Source organism: Moesziomyces antarcticus (assembly GCF_000747765.1).
Source record: "Moesziomyces antarcticus DNA, scaffold: scaffold_v10004, strain JCM 10317, whole genome shotgun sequence".
Taxonomy (NCBI): domain Eukaryota; kingdom Fungi; phylum Basidiomycota; class Ustilaginomycetes; order Ustilaginales; family Ustilaginaceae; genus Moesziomyces; species Moesziomyces antarcticus.
Window position 1 is genome coordinate 250,662 of NW_014639006.1, and position 22,110 is coordinate 272,771.

General features: G+C 60.5%; 12 protein-coding genes across 12 annotated transcripts in view; 7 read left to right on the forward strand and 5 right to left on the reverse strand.

Moving 5' to 3' along the window:
* The window catches only part of PAN0_004c2208 (uncharacterized protein), a gene marked incomplete at both ends in the record, with an annotated part of 1,147 nt that extends 655 nt beyond the window's left edge, over positions 1–492 (forward strand). Inside the window, one exon of the mRNA XM_014802153.1 lies at positions 256–492. Coding sequence (XP_014657639.1) covers positions 256–492 — 237 coding nt within the window. The remainder of the gene's footprint in view (positions 1–255) is intronic.
* A 527-nt stretch (positions 493–1,019) lies between these two features.
* PAN0_004d2209 (transcription initiation factor TFIID-1) lies at positions 1,020–1,877 on the reverse strand (the record flags this gene model as incomplete). Its single annotated transcript, XM_014802154.1, has 2 exons — positions 1,020–1,539; positions 1,681–1,877. 2 exons carry the CDS (start codon positions 1,875–1,877, stop codon positions 1,020–1,022), a joined length of 717 nt encoding a protein of 238 aa, XP_014657640.1.
* A 1,266-nt stretch (positions 1,878–3,143) lies between these two features.
* On the reverse strand, positions 3,144–4,964 carry PAN0_004d2210 (uncharacterized protein; the record flags this gene model as incomplete). The annotated part of the gene is made up of 1 exon (XM_014802155.1): positions 3,144–4,964. One exon carries the CDS (start codon positions 4,962–4,964, stop codon positions 3,144–3,146), a length of 1,821 nt encoding a protein of 606 aa, XP_014657641.1.
* A 642-nt stretch (positions 4,965–5,606) lies between these two features.
* Positions 5,607–6,549, forward strand: PAN0_004c2211 (short-chain dehydrogenase; the record flags this gene model as incomplete). Its single annotated transcript, XM_014802156.1, has 2 exons — positions 5,607–5,977; positions 6,066–6,549. 2 exons carry the CDS (start codon positions 5,607–5,609, stop codon positions 6,547–6,549), a joined length of 855 nt encoding a protein of 284 aa, XP_014657642.1.
* A 472-nt stretch (positions 6,550–7,021) lies between these two features.
* On the forward strand, positions 7,022–8,027 carry PAN0_004c2212 (endoplasmic reticulum protein; the record flags this gene model as incomplete). Its single annotated transcript, XM_014802157.1, has 6 exons — positions 7,022–7,090; positions 7,176–7,273; positions 7,370–7,549; positions 7,629–7,704; positions 7,791–7,845; positions 7,927–8,027. 6 exons carry the CDS (start codon positions 7,022–7,024, stop codon positions 8,025–8,027), a joined length of 579 nt encoding a protein of 192 aa, XP_014657643.1.
* Positions 8,028–8,629: 602 nt separating this feature from the next.
* On the forward strand, positions 8,630–10,648 carry PAN0_004c2213 (uncharacterized protein; the record flags this gene model as incomplete). Its single annotated transcript, XM_014802158.1, has 1 exon — positions 8,630–10,648. The coding sequence occupies one exon, from the start codon at positions 8,630–8,632 to the stop codon at positions 10,646–10,648; it is 2,019 nt and encodes a 672-aa protein (XP_014657644.1).
* A 122-nt stretch (positions 10,649–10,770) lies between these two features.
* PAN0_004d2214 (squalene monooxygenase) lies at positions 10,771–12,495 on the reverse strand (the record flags this gene model as incomplete). Its single annotated transcript, XM_014802159.1, has 1 exon — positions 10,771–12,495. The coding sequence occupies one exon, from the start codon at positions 12,493–12,495 to the stop codon at positions 10,771–10,773; it is 1,725 nt and encodes a 574-aa protein (XP_014657645.1).
* A 744-nt stretch (positions 12,496–13,239) lies between these two features.
* Positions 13,240–14,691, forward strand: PAN0_004c2215 (sulfite oxidase, mitochondrial-like; the record flags this gene model as incomplete). Its single annotated transcript, XM_014802160.1, has 2 exons — positions 13,240–14,503; positions 14,585–14,691. The coding sequence occupies 2 exons, from the start codon at positions 13,240–13,242 to the stop codon at positions 14,689–14,691; spliced, it is 1,371 nt and encodes a 456-aa protein (XP_014657646.1).
* Positions 14,692–14,763: 72 nt separating this feature from the next.
* PAN0_004d2216 (uncharacterized protein) lies at positions 14,764–17,046 on the reverse strand (the record flags this gene model as incomplete). The annotated part of the gene is made up of 1 exon (XM_014802161.1): positions 14,764–17,046. The coding sequence occupies one exon, from the start codon at positions 17,044–17,046 to the stop codon at positions 14,764–14,766; it is 2,283 nt and encodes a 760-aa protein (XP_014657647.1).
* Positions 17,047–17,393: 347 nt separating this feature from the next.
* Positions 17,394–18,185, forward strand: PAN0_004c2217 (RNP domain protein; the record flags this gene model as incomplete). Its single annotated transcript, XM_014802162.1, has 1 exon — positions 17,394–18,185. The coding sequence occupies one exon, from the start codon at positions 17,394–17,396 to the stop codon at positions 18,183–18,185; it is 792 nt and encodes a 263-aa protein (XP_014657648.1).
* Positions 18,186–18,540: 355 nt separating this feature from the next.
* On the reverse strand, positions 18,541–19,135 carry PAN0_004d2218 (mitochondrion protein; the record flags this gene model as incomplete). Its single annotated transcript, XM_014802163.1, has 2 exons — positions 18,541–18,975; positions 19,061–19,135. The coding sequence occupies 2 exons, from the start codon at positions 19,133–19,135 to the stop codon at positions 18,541–18,543; spliced, it is 510 nt and encodes a 169-aa protein (XP_014657649.1).
* A 375-nt stretch (positions 19,136–19,510) lies between these two features.
* PAN0_004c2219 (tRNA-splicing endonuclease subunit Sen2) lies at positions 19,511–21,097 on the forward strand (the record flags this gene model as incomplete). Its single annotated transcript, XM_014802164.1, has 1 exon — positions 19,511–21,097. One exon carries the CDS (start codon positions 19,511–19,513, stop codon positions 21,095–21,097), a length of 1,587 nt encoding a protein of 528 aa, XP_014657650.1.
* Positions 21,098–22,110: the final 1,013 nt, after the last annotated feature.

The window sequence follows — 22,110 nt, forward strand, 5'->3', positions numbered from 1 at the left end:
GGCCACGTCAACAGAACCAGTGCTGACGTTGAATGGGCGTGCAGAGGTACTGGCGGTACCCAAGAATATGAAGCTGTTGGCAGTTCCCCTGTTCGAGTTGTACGATAACTCGCAACGGTACGGTCCACAGCTCGCGGCAATCCCCCATCTGCTCTCCAGATACAACTTTATCTACTCGGATTGATCGCCCCTCGCTTCAATCTAATCGTACGTCGCACAAGTCTTTCTTCCGCGTGTGCTCACTCGGTGTCACAGCCGTGCACCTGCGTCCGTCTCGCTGCCACTCTCGCCAGAATGTCGCTGTACAACAGCTCGACAAACGGACCTGTGCCCCAACAGACTTTGAGCAAACTGAACAGCCGACTTCGAGGCACGAGCATACTCGCCAACTCGTCTCCTCCACCTCTCACCTCAGCACAACACAATGACCCAAGCCTGAATGAGATGCGCAAACGGCGGGCCGCACGCAGCGACGCACTCGAGATTGCTTGATTGCAACAAAAAGCTAAACGGTACTAGTACAGATGGGGTTGGATATGGGATTTTGTAGTGTAGCATGACGACGGACGAGTTCGGTTGAGAGAGAGGGGTGAGAGGAGGAGCGGCGTAGCAGCCACACACAGACGGTAGTGCAAAGACCAGCGCTGGGAGTTGCTGCTACGCCAAAGAGAGATTCCCATGCCTACGATGGCGGACGTTCCAGAGAAGAGCGCAGAGCGCCACGAGGGTCTATGCCCAGCGTCCAGCGCTCCGTCACAACGAGTGCACAGAGCGATGGAGCGGAGGGGTGCGAGTGCGGGAGGCGATCGAGGGGTAGAGGGAGGCATGAGGCTACAGCGATCAAGGCCGTCGACGTCGAGCCGCTCGCCTTGATCCACTACGAGCCTCAGGTTTGAATGCTGCGAGACTGCTGTTGGTTGTGGGGTTGGTGGTGACGACAATTAGGAGGATCGTGGCGAAAGGGAGAGTTGATGCTGCTGAGATGATGGGGGTAATTAGAAAGAGGTCGATCGCGCCGATCAGGGCTTGCGGAACTCGGCCAGTACAGGTAAGATGAGATTGAACGCCTGGTAAATCTCTTCTCGCACCTTGGCACCGGTGAGCACAATTTTGCCCGACACAAAGATGAGCAGCACGACCTTGGGCTTGACCATGCGGTAGATCAGACCAGGGAACAGCTCGGGCTCGTACGACGAGTACACACCGTGGCTATATGCCAGGCCCTCCAGACGGATGGGGAAGCGCACGTCGCACGAGCCGACGATGTTCTGGATCTTGAACTCGCTGAACTTGGCCTCGAACCCGAGCTTCTGGATGATGCGCGCGTACTTTCGGCTCGCAAGGCGGCTGTCGTCTTCCGACTTGGCACCCGTGACCACCATCTTGCCCGAGGCAAAGATGAGTGCCGTGGTCTTGGGCTCGCGGATACGCATGATGACCGCGGCGAATCGCTTCGGATTGTACTCGGCGTTTCGTGCATGCAGCGCGATCGTCTTGAGATCCAAGCGAACCTCGAGGTTGACCGTGGCCACAATGTTTCTACGAGCGGCGGGACCGGACGAGTGTCAATATAGGCTTCAACCAATCTCCACAGACCATGACCCGCGGTACGACGTGCACTCCGCCACCCGGGTGACCAAGGTGACGAAGGCCGATGGTCAAAGGGATCGAGATACTCACTGCAACGTGGGCACAATACCGTGCACGCCCGAGATGCCCTGGTCGATACCGGCGTCCTTGCCGACGTTGGCGACCTTCTTGTCATCGTCGCCAGCACCGTTGCCCTTGGGCAGAGCACCGGAGGAGGGTTGGCCCTTGATGCCGTTGGCACCGTTGGTGCTACCCGAACCGGGCAAAGCGACACCGCCGAAGGCCATGTTGGATGATGTTGGAAGTGACGGACGTTCACAGAGGATCGGACCAGGAAGGATCGGCGCGGGCTGAGCGAGCGCGGGCGTCAAAGAGGTGCGGCGAGGTATGCGGAGAGTTGCAAAGCCAAGTGCGGGATGCGATGCGGGAGGCCGGGAAAGTCGACGGATTCACAAGGAGAAACGGGGCAAAGCTACCGATGGCGGCGGCTGAGCGACAGATGAGGCTATGTGCGCTTGTGGGAGGCACAGAGGGGGGCCGGGATCGGCGGATGACTGGTGATGAGCCGGTCAAGTTTTTGGTAATGGATGCGATTGCAAACGAGAAGTGTCGTGTGCCCAAAGTCGATTCCGATTGCACGGGTTCAGGCGATCAACAGTGAAGGTGATGTCTGAGGCAAAAGGAGAATCAAGGCACAACGATGTCCCCCGTCGACAAGTCAGAACGGTCGGTCGATGCTGCTGGGTGCCCGGAGTAGGAAGGCGAAGGCGAGACTGTCGTCGATAAAGGCAACGGTCGGTCGCGGTGGAACAAAGGCGAGTCACTGAAGACCTCTTTGATCGTGCGGCGATGCGGAGTCAAGCTGCAACAAGGCTTGGGCGATGCTGGAACCTAACGCCAAGGATGGTGCGAGGATGAAATGCCAACCAGATGCAAGAACAAGCTGTACTGCCTATGATGGGGCGGATACAGGCTCGAAAAGCAGGGCGAGAGCAGCAGGGATCGCGTAGACTGAGTGTCGAGCGGATGGATGTGGTGAGAAGGGAAGGCGGAAAATTCGGATTCGAATTCGGGGGGATGCGTCCGGAACCACCTGGGGTTTATATACAAGTCGGCCTTCCGCACCTCTGACACCGCTCAGCCGCTGGAAAATTTTCGATGAGGCACTTGAGCAGAGGGATTCTAACTCTAAAAAACCCGCAACTGCGCTCTCCAACCTTGTTTGGCTGACGCGTCACCTCAGCCATGGCTGAGTCGAGCCGACCGATTTGAATTTTTGTATTTGCTCGTTCGATTGAGTGCGTCGGCTGAATACGGCCGTGAGGGGCTGCATAGAAGGCTTTGTATTCAGCCCACATGCGGAGAGATTAGAGACGTGTCCGAGGCTTCTGCACGCGCTGTGTAGAAGCTCTCCCGATGCGCATTCACACGAGTCGCCTCAGACAGGCGCGCGCGCGCGTGCGACTACGCCCGACCTTGTTAGGCCGAGCGACAGGCCGCCGCTCCCGCCAGCCGGAGCCCTGCTGTAGCCATGGCGACAAAGCCATCCGCGCTCAGAAGCCAAAGCTCTCGGTGATGAGGGTGAGGCCGTGAAGGCTGGACAGCTTGCCGCGCGCAATGTCGCTTTGGACGCGCACCACCGCATTCGAGGCGTCCTCGACCATGCCGGTGGGCCCACAAACGACGACGGCCGCGGTGGATGAGCTGCATGCTCGCTCGTGCTCTGGGCTGCTCGGCGTCTTTTCGATGTCGCCCGCTTCAGAAACCGGCTGGCTCGTAGTGCTCGATGCCGATTCGTGGACGAGCGACGCGGCGTCGGGACGGACACCCCATTGCAAGTCCCAGGCTGCCGGCAAATCCAGGTTGCGGGACGTCGCTGCAGGGTCGCTGATGAAGATCGAGACTTGCAACGAGCCTGGTGGGGCAAGGGCATGGACGGCGATAAGGTGCTCGCGAGCCCATGAAATTGCTTGATCATCTCGCACCGACCAGACGAGGTGGACTCGACGAGTAACTGCTGCTTTCTGCTCCCAGAGCCACGCCAGCTCGAGAAGTGAAGCGAGCACAAAGGTGATGCCGCTGCCTCCTGCTAGCAAAAGGACGTGGTCGTAGCCTGCGATACTTGCGTCTTGTCCATAGGGGCCATCGAGAATGGCCGAGAGCGTGGATGCACTGATATTTGATTGCGCCTTGGACGCAAGCTCGTAAAGCTGCTTGGTGAGGCCGTTGCGTGCCTTGGCCATCAAGACGACCGTCGACACGAGCTGCTGCTCGTCGGGCGCGGGCATGGACACGATGGTGAATGGATGTGCGGTGAGCGGCGCAAGCCCCGGGAAGCGCACAAAGACGTGCTGACCGGGCCTCCATCGCATGGTCGAGTCGACGGTGATCTTGGCGAGGCTGCTGGGAAGAGCCTCGATGCGGCACCTGGAAAGGGTGAGGAAGCTGTTTTGGCGCAGCTGCATGGCGAAGCGCAAGAAGACGGACAGCATGTACATGGCCGCTGTGGCCCACAGATACCTCCACGAGGTGAGCATTGCCTGGCAGTGCACAAACATGTAGCCGAGAAAGATGATGGCCACAGGCACGTGGATGAGCAGGAAGAGCTCGTAGCAGCGCTCGCGAATGGAAGTCATGCTCGCAAACGAGAGCACAAAGAGACAGGCATATGCAATGACGCCCGTGGTGTTGATGCTGTCAGAGAAGAACGTTTCTCGCAGGCCCTCGACGCCGCCATCGGCCAAAGGTTGGTGGATGAAGGGCAGCGCATGGACGGTGGAGAGGAAGAGCATGAATCGAGCCAGCCACTGGTGGTACACTTGAAGCTTCTCATGGCTCACGCCGGTGAGTAGCGAGATGAAGTTGACCTTGGAGCCCAGCACGTAGATGAACGGCATGAGGCCGAGCGCCATCATGCCGGAGCGCAGGGCCAGCGGTGGACTGCCGAAGCTGCGATCCACACGGTAGTAGGGCTGAACGACGAACGTCCAGATGGTGAAGCCGAGCATGAAGGCACTCAGCGCTAGCGTCGCGCCGAGAACAGGTAGTCGCAAGTTGATGAGACCCAAGCGGTAGCTGGGCAGGCGACGGTACGCCAGCACGCGCAGGGCGGCAACAGCGCGAGCCCAAGGACCGGGGCGCGACTTTGAGGCTTTTGTGCCGGCGTCGCTGGAGCGTGTGAGGTAGGAGCGGCGGGATTGTTGCCAGCGAGAACGAAGGGAGGCAAGCGCGTAGATGGCAATGATGATCGAGAGTGTGGCGACGATGCCTTTGGTGTACTTGGGCTGACCTATCCAAGGATCGCCGGTGCGTGTGTTTTGCAGGAGGCCGATGCCTGCGGTGCTTGGCGAGCCGTGCCGCCGTTCCAGCGTCATGCCTGTTGTGTGCCAAGCGAGGAATCAAGAAGAGATGATGGTGGTAGCTGTCCAAGAACACTTGGTCCCAAAGCGACCCACCTTCTGAGGAAACCAAGCCCACCAGCACCTGCAACACGGATCCCTCGGAGCGTTTGCGGGATGGCATTGTCTGGCGGCTCGGACCCTTTTTTTCGGCAGGAGGCTGCCGTGCCACATGGCCGCCTTTGCAAAATTGGACGGTGGCGCGAAAAGCCTCCGAGGTTGAGCCTCACCCCGCAGACGACGGTCATGAAAGGGATTCTTCGCATGACCTGCTTTTTTGCTCATCAGACAGAACGACTAGCGACGAGGAAGGCTGTATGATATCGGCACCTTCGGAGCTACCGCTCAGAGCTCCGGATGCTTTCACCGCCGAGAAACGACTTGGGCAGAGGAGGTGGGCCAAAGGAGGAGATGGTTCTTTCGTACGAGTAGTTCTGGCTGCGGCTATCCACCTTGGCCTGTGCCGCCGGGAAGGTCGATCTGGTCAGTGCGGGGCGGTGGTTTTAGTGACTTCGCCACCTTTGCACCTAGCTTTCATCCTTTTTACAGCGAGACATTCGCACAAAGTTCATCCAGCCATCTTTGCCCTCTCGGACAAGCATCCACAACACCATCATCATGTCTGCTCACGCTGCCATCAAGGCTGGCAACCTGGCCGTCATCAGCGGAGGAGCCAGCGGCATCGGCCTTGCGGCTGCCAAGTACTACCTCTCGCAGGGTATGAAGGTAGCGATCGGCGACCGCAGCGAGGCGAGCGTGCAGTCGGCAAGCCAGGAGCTGGCGCAAAAGGGCGAGTCATACGTCGGGTTGCTGGATGTGTCGGACCAGACGAGCGTTTCGCTCTTCCGCCGAAGCGTCTTCGAAAAGTTTGGTGGCGCCAACTTGACGGTGCTGATGGCCAATGCAGGCGTCGGTGGTCCTACCAAGGCTTCAACGTCGGAGGGATGGGATCGAATCCTCAGCACCAACTTCCACGGCGTCGTCAATGTGTAAGTTGAAGTGAAATCGGATTCTCGCTGCCGGAGTACGAACTGACGTTCCTATTTCCTTTACTCTCTTGCCCGACTGGGACAACAGCTGCCAGGCATTCCTTCCTGATCTGAAGAAGCACGGACAGGAAGCGCTCATCATCAACACTGGATCCAAGCAGGGCATCACGACGCCGCCGGGCACGGGTCCGGCGTACAACATCTCGAAGGCGGCGGTCAAGGTGTTCACCGAGTCGCTTGCTCACGAGTTGCGCGAAGACAAGGCGAGCAAGGTCGATGTCAAGCTGCTCATTCCTGGCTGGGTACACACGGGACTGACGGGCGCCAAAGACGGAAAGCCCAAGCCAGATGGCGCCTGGACGCCCGAGCAGACGGTCGAGTTCATGGGGCAGCGCATCCAGGCCGGCTCGTTCTACATCCTCTGTCCCGACAACGAGACGCCGCGCGAGACGGACCTGGCGCGTATGGAGTGGAACGTCAACGATGTGATCCAGGACCGCCCGGCTCTGTCGCGCTGGCACGCCGACTACACGGAGCAGTTCAGCGACTTTGTCAAGAGCAAGACGTCGTAAACGCGCTGCGACTGCTTTGTGACATGGACCATTTGGCAGCGCTGCGCAGCGCCATTTGTTGTGCAGAACAAAACCGATTCAGTGATTGATGGTTGTGATGGTGTGGCGCGTGTGACTAGAAGCTTGCCAAAAATATACTGCGATCACAGCCGCCGCTGCTTTCCCCCCCACGCCACGTCGTGTTGCGTCAGAGTGCGTTTGGTGCGGAGCCTTTTCTGTTGGAATTTGAGGCGGAAAATGGGAGAGAGGTGATGGGAAAAAAGGGCGACTGAAGGCACGAAGATGGCCCGTGTTGCACTGCACCCACTCACTCAGCCTCGCGCCGCTCGAGCTCGAGCTCCAGCTCCACACGGAATGCAACACCGCCCTGGCAAAAAACCATCCAGCTTCTAGCTTCCACCTCCCCAGCTTCCACCTCCCATCACCGACCGTATCAATCCGACACCATATTCAACACGCAGCATCACTCAATATGACGCTCTACTACAGCATCGTCTTTGCACTGTTGTGCTTCGAGATGTCCATGTTCATGGTCCTCATCGTGAGTAGACTCTCAATCCGCCCGCCTGCCGCAGCATTCGGTATAGAAGCAAGCGCTGACAAGTCGACGCTTTGAATCCTGCCAGGTCCCCCTGCCCTTCACCTGGAGGCGCAAGCTCTTCCACTTCCTCGCTACCAACCCCGTGGTCGCCAAGATCCAGTATGGTCTCAAGATCACGTTCATGTGAGTAACGGCTCTTGTCACGTACCGACATAGTGGGATTCCCAGCTGCTGATTTCTTTTCCACCTCTCATATGCTGATCTCGCTGCGATACACAGCTTCGTCGCGATTCTCTTCGTCGACGCCGTCCAGAGGATGGTCAAGGTGATGAGCGAGGGCGAGACTGCCCGCGACAACCGCGGCGTCCAGGACGTCCGAACCGAGACCAACTACGCCGCTCGCAAGTTCTACTCTCAGCGCAACATGTACTTGACTGGCTTCACGCTCTTCCTCAGCCTGTAAGTGTCACTTCTGCTCGTACGGTGTTCAATGAAGGTAACTGACTCCAAGTACGCTTCGATCGCTCTTCACCCACAGGATCCTCTCGCGCACCTACTCGCTCATCCTCGACCTGATCAACACGCAGGAGGAGCTTGTTGCACTCAAGAAAGGAGTTAGTACAGCCATATCGCAGCATTCACCTCATCTTTGGCCACAGTCACTGAGCTATCTCTCTCTCGGCTTTTTTGTCCGACGCAGTCCAAGACCACTGGCACCGGCGCTGATATCGAGAAGAAGTACCTCCAGGAGATTGGTAAGTCGCATGCGAGTTCGGCAAGGCGACTTTGTCGGACGATCCCGCTGACGTTTGTCATCGCACGCTTCATCCAAACAGACACGCTCAAGAAGCAGACCAAGCAGCAGCAGCAGGAGTACAACCGCCTCAGCGACGAACTCGCCAAGGCCACCGGCAACGTCTCCACCAAGAAGGACTGAGCTTATCTATCGTCGGCTCCGATCATAGTGCTTTTGGCACGCCTGCTCTTTGCCCGCAGTCCTGTTCCCCCAGTGACTGCGGCTGATGCTTTCGTGCCACAAAACCATTCCGCTTGCGCAACGCTGTGGTGCAAACTTCCCGTCAGCAGGCGTGTGCTTTCGCTCTTTTGCTCAATTCACGCCCTATCTCGGATCGGTATGCAGCCAGCGTGCTGCTTTGGGTCTGTACGAGTCCAGCGAGCTGCCGATACGAGGCGGTGCGACTGGGACAGCGAGGGCCGGTGCGGTATGAAACATGAGATAGCGAAATGAAAAAGGCGGCGGATCGGCGATTGCGATTCGCCCTCCACAAAATCACACGTCAGGCACACCTCGAGAAGAAGAAGCCGAAGCTCGAAACTCGAAACTCAGCCAAGGCCAGGAACAGTTGACGCAGCGAGCCTTCTCAACCAGCTCCCATCATCGTCATCACTAGCATACATCAAGCCACCGCGCAAGACGCGACCGGTAGCTCTCGAACATTTGCGAGCGAACACAGCGGTGCTGCTATTCCTACGCCTGCACTTCCCGCCCAGCGAGCTGCTCGTTGTCGGCACGACAGCATGGCTGCCGCCGACGGGACGAGCGGCACGGACCCGGCCCACGAGCTTATCCGCTGCCTAGCAGGGCTCCCCACCTCGGAGCTGGCGCGCTTTACGCTGCAGCGTCCGGAAGTCGCTCGCGTCTTTGCTGCGTCGCTCAATGCGCTGGCCGTGCATACCGCCTCGAGCCTCGTGCCGCCCGCCAACGTACACTCGCACGCGCAGAGCTACGTCGAGATCCTCGCACGACTCATCGAGCGCGGCGATCCGTCCCTCGCAAGGACGTTCGTACCCACACACGGCGCGCTCGTCGACCTCGCCATCGTCACGCCGCCAACGGCAACGCCCTTGCTGGTGGCGGTTCTCGAACGCCTGCTCGACACGAGCAACGCGCAGCAGATCCTCGCAGGGTTGCACGCGCAGCTGGAAAGCATCGCAGGCTCGTCGTCCGAAGATGGCAGTGCGGTGGTGTTGACGCGTACGCTGGCTAGGCTTGCATATGCATTCCTCAGCGCATGCCCTGCACGACTGCTCAAGGACAGCGCAGACACCCTCGCCGCGTTCGCGCGAACCTGCTTCCAGCTCTACGACCAGACGCTTCCGCACGCCGCTAGCCTTGCAGGTGGTGCAGGCGCACGAGGCTCAGCGGGCGAGGTGCTTAGTTTGGACGCAGCGCAGGTAGACACAGGAAGCTGGCAGGCACAGTGGCTGACGTGCCGCGTCGACGTGCTGCAGCTGCTCGTGCTCGTGCTGGCCAGCCTCGAGAGCTACATCGCGCTGACGGGCGAGCTCAAGCAGGCGCTCGCCGTTACGCAGCAGCTGCTTGTACGAGGCGGATCGTCGGCGCTCATCAACTCGACCGCACTACTCGATGTGGCTGCGACGGCGGATGCGTGGCTCGCAGTGCGCGCGCAAATCCTCGCCGCGCTTGCCAACGATCGCTCGTACGGGGAGACCTTGTCGTCCATCGAGGCGCTCACGTCGACGGTGCCCAGATTCAGCGGCGCAGCATGGTCGGTTCTGCAGCGTCTGACTTCTGGCCCGCGTGCACCTTCGTCCGTAGCGACGGCGACGGCGGCGGCGGGGGTATCGGACGAGGTGGTGGCGGCAGTCGACTCGGTGCTGCCACACTACGGCGTGGCGCGGCTTCGCACCATCCTTGCTCAGCCGTCGTTTGTGGGGCAGAATGCAGAGATGGTCATCCAGCGTCTGCTGGAAGGCGACGAGGGTGCCGCCGTTTCCGCGTCGCCGAGCGTGGAAGCCGGAGCAAGTACATCGCATCTTGCGCCTGCGATGGAGGCCCGCGCATCCGAGGTTGGGCGGTCGCTGGTCAAGTCGCGAGCGAACGTGTTTGGTGCGTTTGACTTTGACGCGTCGACGATCGCAGCATCCAAGACGGCGCGTACGGCGCGGGTGGATGAGCTGACACCCTCGCTGAAAGCGGCGATTCTGGCGCGTGCCGAAGCGGAGTCGTCGGACGAGGACGAGGAGTGGAATCCCTTCGCGGCCCCGGCACGCACTGTGGGTGTTGAAGACGAGCTTGACCTCGATGAGGATGGACGCGAAACGCGCGCCGCGTCGGACGACGAAGACGATGCAGAGGCCAAGGTGCGCGAGCGAATGCTGTTGCGCCACTACGTCGAACAGGGAGCTTCGTCTTTCGGCTCGGATGCCGCGGCTAGACGCAGTGCAGAGAGGCAGAAGCTGCGCGATGCAACAGGATGGTCGGACGACCTGCTCGAGTCGTGGGCAGTCATGCTGGATCGTAATCCCCGCAAAGATCGGCTGCTCGCTGCGGCGTCCCAGGCCCAACTGGATGACCATCTTGCATCAGTCAATGCGGCGCGAGAAGAAAAGCTCTTCGGCCCAGATAAGGGTCGCGGCGGAAGAATGCCCAAGCCCAATCCTCAACCGGGCAAGACGGGGCAGGGAGTTCCCAAACAGGCACCCTCGCAACGCGCAGCCAAACACAAGGAGAAACAGGGCAACAAAGCGCGTCGACAAGGCCACGACAAAAAGATGGCGCGCGTCAACACCTAGAACACACCCCGCCATCATTTGAGGCAATCAAAAAGCAAGATGCTGTGCATTTCTAGTATCGTCGTGCGTAAGAGAGTGGGGAAGATGAGGGTATACTTGAGAGCAATGAGCAGCGTCGTAGGCTACATGGGTCTAGCTGACACTTTGGGAAACACGAGCCAGTTGGAGAGATTCCTTGCAGTGGCAGGATCGCGCGCGTTTCCCCAGAGCATGATCGTGCCGATGAGCAAGATCGATGCGCTGACGAGGCCAAAGTTGTCCGTGACAAAGCCACGATGCGAGCCCTTTGCACCCTTCGCCGACGCCGCGGGACTAAGTCGCGGAACATTCGCCTTCATCTCGGTAAACACCACGGGCAGCAACACGACACACGCCGTCCAGAAGACCATAATCGACCTCCAAACAAGCGCGGGGTACTCTAGCACCGAAGGTGTGCGTGTACGCTTCTCGGCCTCGTAGTAGCGCGCATGCGCAAACAGCGCCCAGATACTGTACAGCGCCACGGCGAAAAAGTGGCCCACCAACAGCATCGGCCTCGGCGCCAGACCGGACAGCAACGACACGGGGCCGTTGACGCACTCGCCGCCCATCTCAAAGTACTTGAAGCATCCCTCGCGCAGCACCTCGAGATTCTCGTCGTCGGCACCGAACAGGCTGTACAGCGCCTGCGCCAGGATGTTGATCACCGACGCCAGACCCTTGCGGTTCCAGTGCCAGGAGCGGAGCGCCGGCGTGACCGATGTCCAGTTGGCGAGTTCGAGTGGCTTGCGAGCCGGCGCGTCGCCGCCAAGTGGCGTCCACGCCGAGCCGCCGAGCGCTTCGGTGAGGTGGACTGCATCCCACAGACCGACGGTCATGCCGCCGCCGGTGAGCGGATGGCGCATGTTCATGGCGTCGCCGACGACGATGACGCCCCTTGCGTGCTGCGACTGGCCCTGCATGCTGGGTGGGAGGAACGAGTTGGGCATGCTGCGCAGACGTTGGCCCTTGGCCATCTCGTTGGCGACGCACTCGCGCAGCTGTTCGGGCAGCTGGGGGATGACGTTTTCGTTGACGTGCTTCTGCAGCTCGCCCTTGGCGACCGAGGGCAGCTTCTCGCCCGCGACGTCGATGAGGATGCGCGTGCTGCGCGAGCCGATCTGGTAGAGAAGCACGGGCCCGCTCTTGGAGAGGACGACGTGACCGTGGTGCGGAGCAGGCAGAGGAGCGTTCTCGAGCTCGAGGCCGACAAAGTTGGAGCGGACGGTGGGCTGGATGGAGCTGCCGTGGGTGCGTCTGAACTTGGAGAAGCAGCCGTCGGCGACGATGGTGAGCGGCGCGCGCACCTCGAAGGCGTCGGACTGTCCCTCGGGAGCCTTCTTCCAGGTGGCGCTGATGCCGACCACGGTTCCGCTGGCATCCTTGAGGGTGTCGCGCACGGTGGCTTCATAGGGCGTGACGTTGGGCTGGTGGAGCGCCTTTTTGCGCAAGGACTGGACAAACTTGCCGTGGTGGAAGCTGCGACCCTCTACCTTTCCGCTGGCACTGACGACGCCTCTGCCGGCCTCGTCGGGCTTCTCGTTGGGATAGGGAATGGGCACGGAGCGAGGACCGTAGAAGACGTGATAACCTTCGACGGGGACGGCGTCGATGTCTTGAAGTGTGTCGACGATGCCCATCTTGGCGAGTGCACGTACGCCGCCGGGCTGGAGGAGCTCGCCGACGATGCGGTCTGGCTCGTCAAAGTCACGCTCGAAGAGGGCGACCTTGCGACCGGACTTGCCGAGGGAGTAGGCGAGCGCAGATCCGACGATGCCTGCGCCGACGACGATGATGTCGGGGCGTGTGTTGGCGGTTGTCGGTGCCATTGTGTATAAGTTGGAACGAAGCAAGGATGACGATTTGGTTGGTGTTCAAGAAAGGGCTGACCAGCTGGGGCGTGGGTGCGTGTAGAAGCCCAGTGGTCACGGTTATGGTGTTGATGATGTGCGCAGGATGATTGAGGAGATACGATGAGGTAGATGGCAGGTGTGATGATGTGGCGTGATGGTGGACAGTAAGAAAGAAGGTAGCTGCAATGTTGATCTTGACACGTTGGTGGAAGCAAGCGTGTTGGACTGTGAAATAGGACTCACTCTGGTGGCCACTCGCGACTTTCTTCTGGGCTGCCGTTGCGCTGTGCTGACCGATTTCACGCCGCTCTGGTGCGGCTCTCGAGAATGGCCTGACTTTTTCGTTGGGGCCGCTTGGCTCGACAGCGACGCCGCACCGCACCCTCGGAGCTCATGCAGAGCGAAACAGCGTGCATATTTTGGGCACAATTCAAACGCTGCACCGCCAACTGTCGTCACCCAAAGTTCCGCACGAAAAGCCGCGTTACCTAAGCTGCCCGGCCAACCCAAACCGTCTTACGCTGTTTACTGTTCAAGCCTAACACGTGGAGAATCTCGCCCTCCACATCGGAATCCCACATGCATGCAGCTTCGTACAGATCCTCTCGCTCGAACCACCATAGAAGTCCCGCCAACCCACAACCGGTCGAGTCGATATGTCACAGGTGGTGAGGCAGGAAAGCGTGAGTGCTCACCGTGGCCAAGGCTGAGGCTCAATGGATGCAGGCAGCTGACTCTGACATTAAACACCCGCAGCCGCTCAACACAGAGCCCCTCTCGGGCAAGCTCACCGACGCCTACATTACGCCCAACGAGCTCGTCTTCAACCGCAATCATGAATCCGCCCTGCCTTCGAGTGTCGAAGATGCCACGAGCAATGGCTCAGCCAGTGCCGGAAACTGGACCGTGACCGTATCGGCCGACGGGACGGACGACAAGTACACTGGCTCTCTCCGTGGCTCGCGGCGTGTGCTCTCGCTCGAGCAGCTGCAAAGTCAATTCGCACTCTCCGAGGTGGTCGCTACACTCGAGTGTGCCGGTAACAGACGCTCCGAGCTGGCCGACTCGCATCCTGAACCCGAAGGCATCCAGTGGGGCAATGCGGTGATAGCCAACGTCATCTGGGGCGGCGCCTCCCTCCGCTCGATGCTCCTCGCAGCGGGTGTAGCGGATCCCTTTGCACACCACGCCTCCGAGCAGCTGAGCACACTAGAGCCGTCCGAAGAGTCAAGCTCGACGCAGGCTGCCGAGTGGGCAAAATCGCTGCATCTGCACCTGCTCAGCGCGCAAAAGAGCAAGTCCAACGACGCCGAGCAAGCCCAATTCGCCGCGTCCATCCCGCTCACCACCGCCATGCATCCCAACCAGTCCTGCCTGCTAGCGTACGAGTACAACCACCAGCCACTCACACCGAGACACGGCGCGCCGCTGCGGGCCGTCGTCCCCGGGCATGTGGGTGCGCGGTGGGTAAAGTGGCTCACCGCGCTCAAGGTCTCGACGTCACCAAGCGACTCTCCCCCCATGCGCGAGGACTACAAACTCCTTACGCCGCGAAACACGCAAGAACGCGAGAAGGAGTATTCGGACAAGGCGAAGGATGGCGACTTTCGCAGTCGCGAGCTCGACAAGAAGCAGCCGATTCAACGGCTCGAGGCGAGTTGCGCCATCACCCAGCCTGCGCACGATGCCGAGCCGCTCGACCAAGTCGACGGAAAGGTGGCTGTGAAGGGGTATGCTGTTGGTCAGGACGGATCGCCGGCAACCAACGTCTGTGTTGCACTCGTTGCTGATCCAGGCAACGATACCGACACGGAAGACCTGCTTCGTAACCTGCCCGATGATCTGCATTGGCGCCAAGCCTCAATCCACCAACAAAACGCTGGGAACCCACCGCAAACAGGCTGGAGCTGGGCATGGACGCTGTGGCACGTCCAACTGCCCGTTCCAAGCGCCAGTACCAGCTACGCAGTCATTGCAAGATGCAGTAAGTACCACCAATCCACACCATGAATCGAGACTACCGAGCGAAGCGTTACTGAGCAAGCCCTGCTTCTTCAATGACCAGCCACCGCGGCTGGCGTGGAACAGCCCAAGATCTCGCCCTGGAACCTGCGCGGCTTTTGCAACCGCTCCTGGTCCGTCGTCCGACACGTCTCCATCCCACTCACATAGCATAGAGTCCCAATCACACTGCGAGTCGATCCAAAAATAGAGCGGCTTGCCATTGCTTCCAAAAGATGCTTGTCATGTGCTGGCAGAGGGTGCGAGGTCGGCCGCGTCGGAGGTGGCGCTTTCGGTGCGTGTGCGTTTCTCGAGCGCCACGGGTCCCACACCTCTCGATCCGGGATTGCGCACCTTCTTTCCGGGCAAGGCGGTATCGTAAGCGTCTCTGGGCGTCCAATCCCACGTATGCACCATGGTGATATTGCCGTTCCGGATGCGACTCGCATAGCTGTCGGCGATCAATCCCGACGACACGACCGAGTCCTTGGCTCCACCCTCGGACGCCATCGCCGCCTGCAACTGCAGCTGCAGCTCCTGCTGTCGCCTCTGCAGCTCCTCCTTGTCTTCCTCGGGCAGGATCTCGGCCTCCTTCTCGCGCATCTGCAGGACCAGCTTCTCGAGCGCAGGTCGAAGCGTCGAGTTGCCACTCCCCGATCCTCCTCCTCCACTGCTGCGTGTAGACGAGATGTTGGACGACAGGTCGCTGCTCGACCCCGATCCGCCGAGAAGGTCACGCGATGCAGGTACGCCGTGGAAGAAGCGCTCGGCGTGCTTGTCGTCCAGGATGGGGATCGGATCGTCGTACCGCGACACGCGCTTTAGCAGCTCCGCGCTAGCCACCACGCGCGCGCCCGTCGTCAAATGAGACGGATGTCGATGACCCAGCGTAGGCACCAACGCCCCCGATGGCGGGATCAGCGCGGCAGGTCGTCCCTGCGGTCGCAACGGCGTCAGCACAGGAGCCGACAGCGCATTCGCCACCTCGATATTGTCCTCGTACAGCGTCGGTGGCGGAAGCGTCGAGACCAGCCAACTCGGGCCCGGCACAAACGGCAGCACCGATGGGCGCGCCGCCACAGCAGCGTACAGACTGTCATTGGGCGCGTACCGGGATGCATCTGCCAGCGCATGCGCCAACCGCCGCCGCTTCACCAGCGCATCTTGATACGACGCCGCCGATGGCGTCAGGTAGATGCCTGCGGATCCACTTGATGTACTGTCCTCCACCAGCGCCTGGTAGTCGGCAGCAAACGCACGCAGCGACGACGTCGGCGCCCCGATCGACGCGACCGACGCATCGCCCAACACCGCCGCCACATTGTGCTCCAGATCGCGCAGCTCCGCCTTGCCGTACGTCGCTGCCAGCGTCGACGCGTCGTACGGCACCGTTTCCAGCCAAGAATCGCGCAGCACCCGCCGCGCCTGTAGAGCCTCGAACGCCTTCTCCGCCTCGGCCGCCCTCTCTTCCGCCGTCTTTTGCACGGCCGCTGCGCCCTCGCCCTCGCCCTCCGCAGCCTCCTTCTGGGCCGCTTCGGCTTCGGCGGCTGCAGCTGCCGCGGCCGCTTCCTCCGCCTTGCGCTGCGCAAGCTCCCGCCGCTTTCGCTCCTCCAGCAGATGCTCTGGATCCACCTCGACAGGCGCCACTTCGGCCTTGACTGTGCTTGACCCTGTCGCAACTTCTTCCGACCTGCTGCCTCGTGGTGCCTCTGACGATTCGGCTGCCGACGAGGCGCCGGGGAAGAGCGGTAGATATGCCGGGACGTAGTCGATGACCGCGTCGCCAAACCGCCTGCTCGGCGCGGAATCGTCGACCGACACACGCCGGCGCTTGCTCGGCTGGTGTCCTGTTGTACTTGAAGATGGATCATTTGCAGCCTGTTCACTGTCCGACGCCTCGCTGTGTGCATCATCGACGTCGGAGAATACGAGCTCGTCTGACCATGCAGACTCCTGGCTGCTGGCGTGTCCTGCGGGCCAGACGAGTTGGTTGGTCAGCCCCTCGCGAATGAGAGACTCTGCTGCGGCCTGTTCGAACTGCTTGGCGGGCAGCGCGCCAAAGTGGATTCGCTCCACATCGTTGGGCGACGGCGCCACGCGGCCGGTGTTAAGCACACGCACGAGGTCCTGTCCGCGCATGGGATCGAGCAGCGCCGACGCCGTTGAGCTTTGTGCTGCCGCATGTGCACCGTTGACGCCGTTCGAGTGAGCTTGTGCGTGCAGCTCGAGACGCTCTTCGCTCTCGGCCCAGTCGAGCAGCTCTTCGATCGGCTCTCCGCCCATGATGTGTTCGAGCGACGCGCGCAGGTCTTGCGGCGACACGACGGTGCGGCCGGCGTGGTTGGCATGCTGGACACACGTGGAGCCGAGCAGCTGAATGTACCGCTGCATGACCTCGGAAAGCAGATCTGCCGCACCCGCGGATGACCGCGAGAAGCCGGCCGAGGAGAGCAGCGACAGCACGGCGAGCGACATGTACGACGCCGAGTAGGCGGCCGCCGTGGGCGGCTTCTGGCGCGCGACCATGGCTGTGGCAGCGAGGCTCGTCTGAAGCCTTGGTTCAGCGCCGTAGGACGCGGTGAGCAAGGGTGAAAAACACCCTGCTGGAAGGATGCAGACTTAGAGCATGCGGTCGAGACGGGTGGAGGCAAAAGAGCGTGGACTTTGCGGTCGAAAAGGCGGAGTGCGTGAAAACGGCGATGCAGTGTGCTCTGTACGGTGTCGTGCAGGCGCGGATGTGCGCGTGATGCGGGCGTTCCAGGGTATGAATGCGATGTCGGATGTGGTGGATGAGGGAAGTGATGGAGGTGTCGCGAGTCGATGATCCAGACCTTTTGCTCCACTCGGCATCACGTGACGCGAGCCGGCTCGAAATGCCCAAAGTGCGCATTTCTTCCGTTTTGAAGCATTCCCCCCAACCACATCCACCCATCCAGCCATCCACTTGCGACTCAGCCCTGTCAACCAACGACCATCCGCTTCTCTCCAGACTCAGCACGCGGCTGTATCCCATACCCACAGTCGAATTCTCTTCCCTCGCACAAAAGACAGACACAATGTCGGCACGCGAAGAGGAAGTGTCGCTCTCGGAGCCTGGCACCAGCGAGCTCGCATCGCTCGACAACAACCACACCAGCGAAACATCCGCTGCGGAAGGTGGAGAGACGACGGCCATGACGGACGAGGATGCCGAGATCGAGGCGATGAAGCAGCGCGTAGCCGAAATGGAGGCGGAGGCGGCCAAGCTGCGTGAGCTGCAACAAGCTGCGGGCGAAGCGGGCGGCGCCGGACTGCACCCTAGCGAAGAGGAGAGGGAGGAGGTGGACTCGAGGAGCATCTACGTCGGCAACGTCGACTACGGCGCCACACCGGAGGAGCTGCAACAACATTTCCAGAGCTGCGGCACCATCAACCGCGTCACGATCCTGTGCGACAAGTTTACGGGGCATCCCAAGGGCTACGCGTACGTCGAGTTTGCCGATCCGTCGCTGGTGGCGAATGCGATGGTGCTCAACGAGTCGCTCTTCCGTGGCAGGCTCATCAAGGTCACCGCCAAGCGCACAAATATGCCCGGCCTCGCGGCGCGCGGGCGCGGCAGGGGGCGCGGTCGTGGCCGTCCCTTCCGTGGGCGAGGGCGCGGCCGTGGACGCGGATACTACTACTAGGCGGCGCGAAGGACTGTCCGCGCTTGCTTCAGCGCATCTCTACATTCCACATACGCTCGTCGCATCAAAAGGATCTTACTCTCTCATTTACCCATGCGCGGCCATTTGCACACAACCATGCTCCTGTTCCTTTGTACTTTAGCTCAAAATACGGCCACTCACTCACAACACCTGGCAGCAAATTGCAATTGCCATGCCCACCTGTTGCGGCGCTGCCGAGCAGGTGTTGCAGACCACCACGCACCCCGCACAACAAGTTTGGTCTGGCGAGAATAAGCCTGTGTGCAGCCACACATTCCAATCATACTGAGGTTATGTGATGAATTCATCCGTAGAGAGACTAGAGAAAACGAGCTTACGAGCTGGGAGGGGCGCCACCGGAGCTTTGTGGGCCGGAGGTCGGCTGGCCTCCTCCACCAACGGCGGCCTCCTGACCAGCGCCACCGCCGCCGATGATGAGTCTTGGCTTTTCAACAACAAGCTTCTCGCCCTCGTACAGGCGGTTCATGAGTGCCGACCTCTGGAGCACCTTGAGGTCGTCGAGCGCCGTCTGGTAGAACTTGGACAGCTTCTCCTGGTCTGTAAGCGATGCTGCCGAGATCGACTCGCCACTGCCAGACGGTTGGCGCAGCTGCTCAGGAGACAGCAGTGTGGATGGCGACACCTTGGCAGTCGTCGAGCCCTGCTTGGAGAACGGTGACGATTGAGCCGCTTGCTCCGTCGGCAGCAGAGTCGCACGGAACATGTCGCGCGACCGCCTCAAAAAGTAGGTGCGGAAGTTGTACGACGACTGCATCAAGACCAAACCAAGACAAGGATCCAGTCAGAGTCAGCACAGAGGCCGGAGAGGCGAAGCCATTGGGGTTGACACTTACGAAGGACTGCGAGGTGCGCAGATACCTGCGGTACAGCTGGAGGATCTGCGACCTTGATGGAGCCGATACCGACATGATGACGTGTGATACGAGTGATGTGCAGTCGGAGATGTTCGATCCGTTCCTTTTATCGTGAGGCGATCCAATAGACCGGTGTGTTCGATGAGGATGGGTTGGGATGGAGTTGAAGGCTCAGTCCTTCCGAGGATGACGGCCTTCAACTAAGCTTTCTCCGCGCTCTTCCGTTCGCCACAAAGCACAGTCATCGTGACTAAGCTAATTTTGCGACCGCCATCCGACTCCACTTTTTTCTAGCCAACTGCCGCTTAGCTCTCTCGCGCCGAAAATTCAGGGTCTTTTGAGAAGTCCAGCCGGCTGCAGACAGCGACCACCATCAGACCCACGATCAACAGCATCGCCAGCGATCCACGAGCAGCTGCGAGCAGCAAAATGCCAAAGCAACGTAACACGTCCGGCTGGTCGTACAACAACGCAGCCGGGTCGTCCAAGTCCGGTGGACGGGGGCCCAACAACCGCGTCACAGGTGCAGGCAAGAAGGCGACGGCGCAGAAAAATCAGCTCTATTCGAAGCCGCTCCCCGTCGAACTCGACGGTGCCTCGGAGCATGACACTTCCGGGGTCGAAGCCGCGCCATCACTGTGGTCGAGTCTCTTGTCGCTGCTGACGCTGGGCACTTCCTCTTCCACGAGCAAACCACCCAGCTCACAGAAAGAAAAAGAGAAAGTCGCCGTCTGCTACGACGCCAACCTGAACACGGTGTGGGTGGAAGACCTCGACCAGGGCGTGAGGCTTCTGTGGCAGCGCGGATTCTTTGGCAAGGGCAATCTGTCGAGGTCCGAGCCTACGTGGCGGCAGCGCAAGGTTAACGAGATCGACGCGCTGCGCAAGGGCCGCATGACGGCCGAGCAGCTCACGCAGCAAAGGCGCGAGGAGCGCAAGGCACTCAAGATCGAACGCGCACGAGCGGCCGTGCGCGCAGGCCAGCAGCTGCCCGATGGAATCCTCGCTCTCGGCGGCGAGGTGACCGAGGCGGATAGGGCGCCCGGTGCCTCGCACGACCGACTCATGGCCGACATCGAACGTCAGGTGGAAGAACAGCTCGACGACGAAGATGCGGCGCACGACCAAGATGCAGATGCCAGCATGGGTGGAGAGGCGCAGTCGGCGCTTTGGACGGGACAGGAGGAGGTGCCGGATATCACGCCCGGTGTGGCGCGCATCAAAGGTCTCAAATACTTTGCCGAAGAGGTGAAAGCGAGCCAGGCGCGCAAAGCTGCGCAGTCCAGCACTGTCGATGGCCAAATCAGCGAGACCGCCGCTTCAAAGGACGAAGAGAACGACACCTCCGACATTGACGTTGTGGACGTAGAGAGGATGCAACTGTCTCTGGTCGAGGCGTTTTTCCTGTCGTCGATGTTTGGTTGTCTGGACATCCGCACCACCACGCGTCGGCACACAAGCACACCGTTGGGGCTTGACGAGTTCTACCAGCTGTGCTTGGAATCGACTCTACCGCAGCCGCTGCTGGACCTTCGTTCGCGCGGGCTAGCTTCTCGACACCTTGCGTCGCTATGCGCACGACCGGACAATCCGTTCCTGATCAACTATGTTGCCTACCACCACTTTCGATCGCTCGGCTGGGTGGTCAAGAGCGGCATCAAATTCTGCGCCGATCTGCTGCTGTACAAGCGCGGACCTGTGTTTTCGCACGCCGAGTTTGCCGTCGTCATCATCCCGTCGTACGAAGACGAGGCGGATGTCCAAACCGGCCCCTTCGCACCACACCCGAATGCGGGGAGAAAAGATTGGACATGGTTTAGTACGACGAATCGAGTACAGAGCCAGGTGCTCAAGACGCTCATTTTGGCCCACGTGTTTGTCCCGTCCATCAAGAGGTGTCCGCCCGAGACGCTCGAGTCGCCCGCGGCGTTCTTCGAGGCATTACGCATGCGCAGGAGCTATGCTGTCAAGGAGGTGGCCATCCGCAGATGGGTGCCCGCCAGGATGAAGCCGTGATGCAATTTATCCTCTTGCTCACAACCATTGCGAAAGGAACAAGGCTGTCCGTGTGTGATACTTGCAAGAGCGCCCAAGGAGTGACAGATTGAAATTTTGGTCGAAAATGTGAGATCGAAAGTGTGGGCGAGTGGTCGGAAAATTGAAGGAGCAGGCTTCGGTTCAGAGGTGTTTTACGCGACGCGTCGTCGTCGGATTGGCTTGGGCTCGACCAGATTTGGTCATGTTTCTTCCGCCTCGCTCTGCACGATCTGCGCAGCCTGTCGGCACGCTTTGCCGATCCGACACCGTCACCGACTTTTATACAGCTATCCAGGCTTCATGTCGTTAAGACGCTGAATGAAAGCAGCAACGAGCTGAGCTGGAAGATGGGGTTAAAGATCGGGTTGGCCGATCCAAGACATGGCCCGAGCGTCGCGTCGCGAACCCAAAAAAAAAGAGGAGGACCCTTGTTCCGCGGGCAGGCGCACTGCACGCAAGGAGTCTCTTGTTGCAGGGGTCAAAAGAGGGGGCGAGGAGGTCAAGGCGAGCCGAAGATTTGCAGGGATTTCGATGAGGAGCGTTGGGGACGAGCTGTGGCTGCATTCCACCGTCACGATCGCGGTGTTGCGAGGAGGGATGGGCGCGCCAGGTCAAGACTCCGCTCAGCAGCAACGGTCTCCGCTCGGACCGCGCGCAGCTGAGTCCCGCAGACCGCACAGCGCGATGCCCACCCAACGGCGGGTGTCCACCGAGCTCCTGACGATGAGGCATGGCGTCGAGTGGGAGTTGCATCCCGCGGCTCGGTTGGGGGTTTGCTGCGGGTCGGCTGCTGCTGCGAATGAGGCCGCCAGCGCCAGAACCGCGCCTCGCTCGGCTGGTTACTTGGACAGATGCGTAGTGTTGAGGCTCGCTTGGCATTGTTGCCCGCCTTTGAGGCCAAGTCAGCTTTGGTTCGTAAGCTGGGAGGGAGGTTCATATCTGGCGCGCCATCGAGCCTCGAGAGGGCGGCATGAGCGGCGGCGATCCCGCAC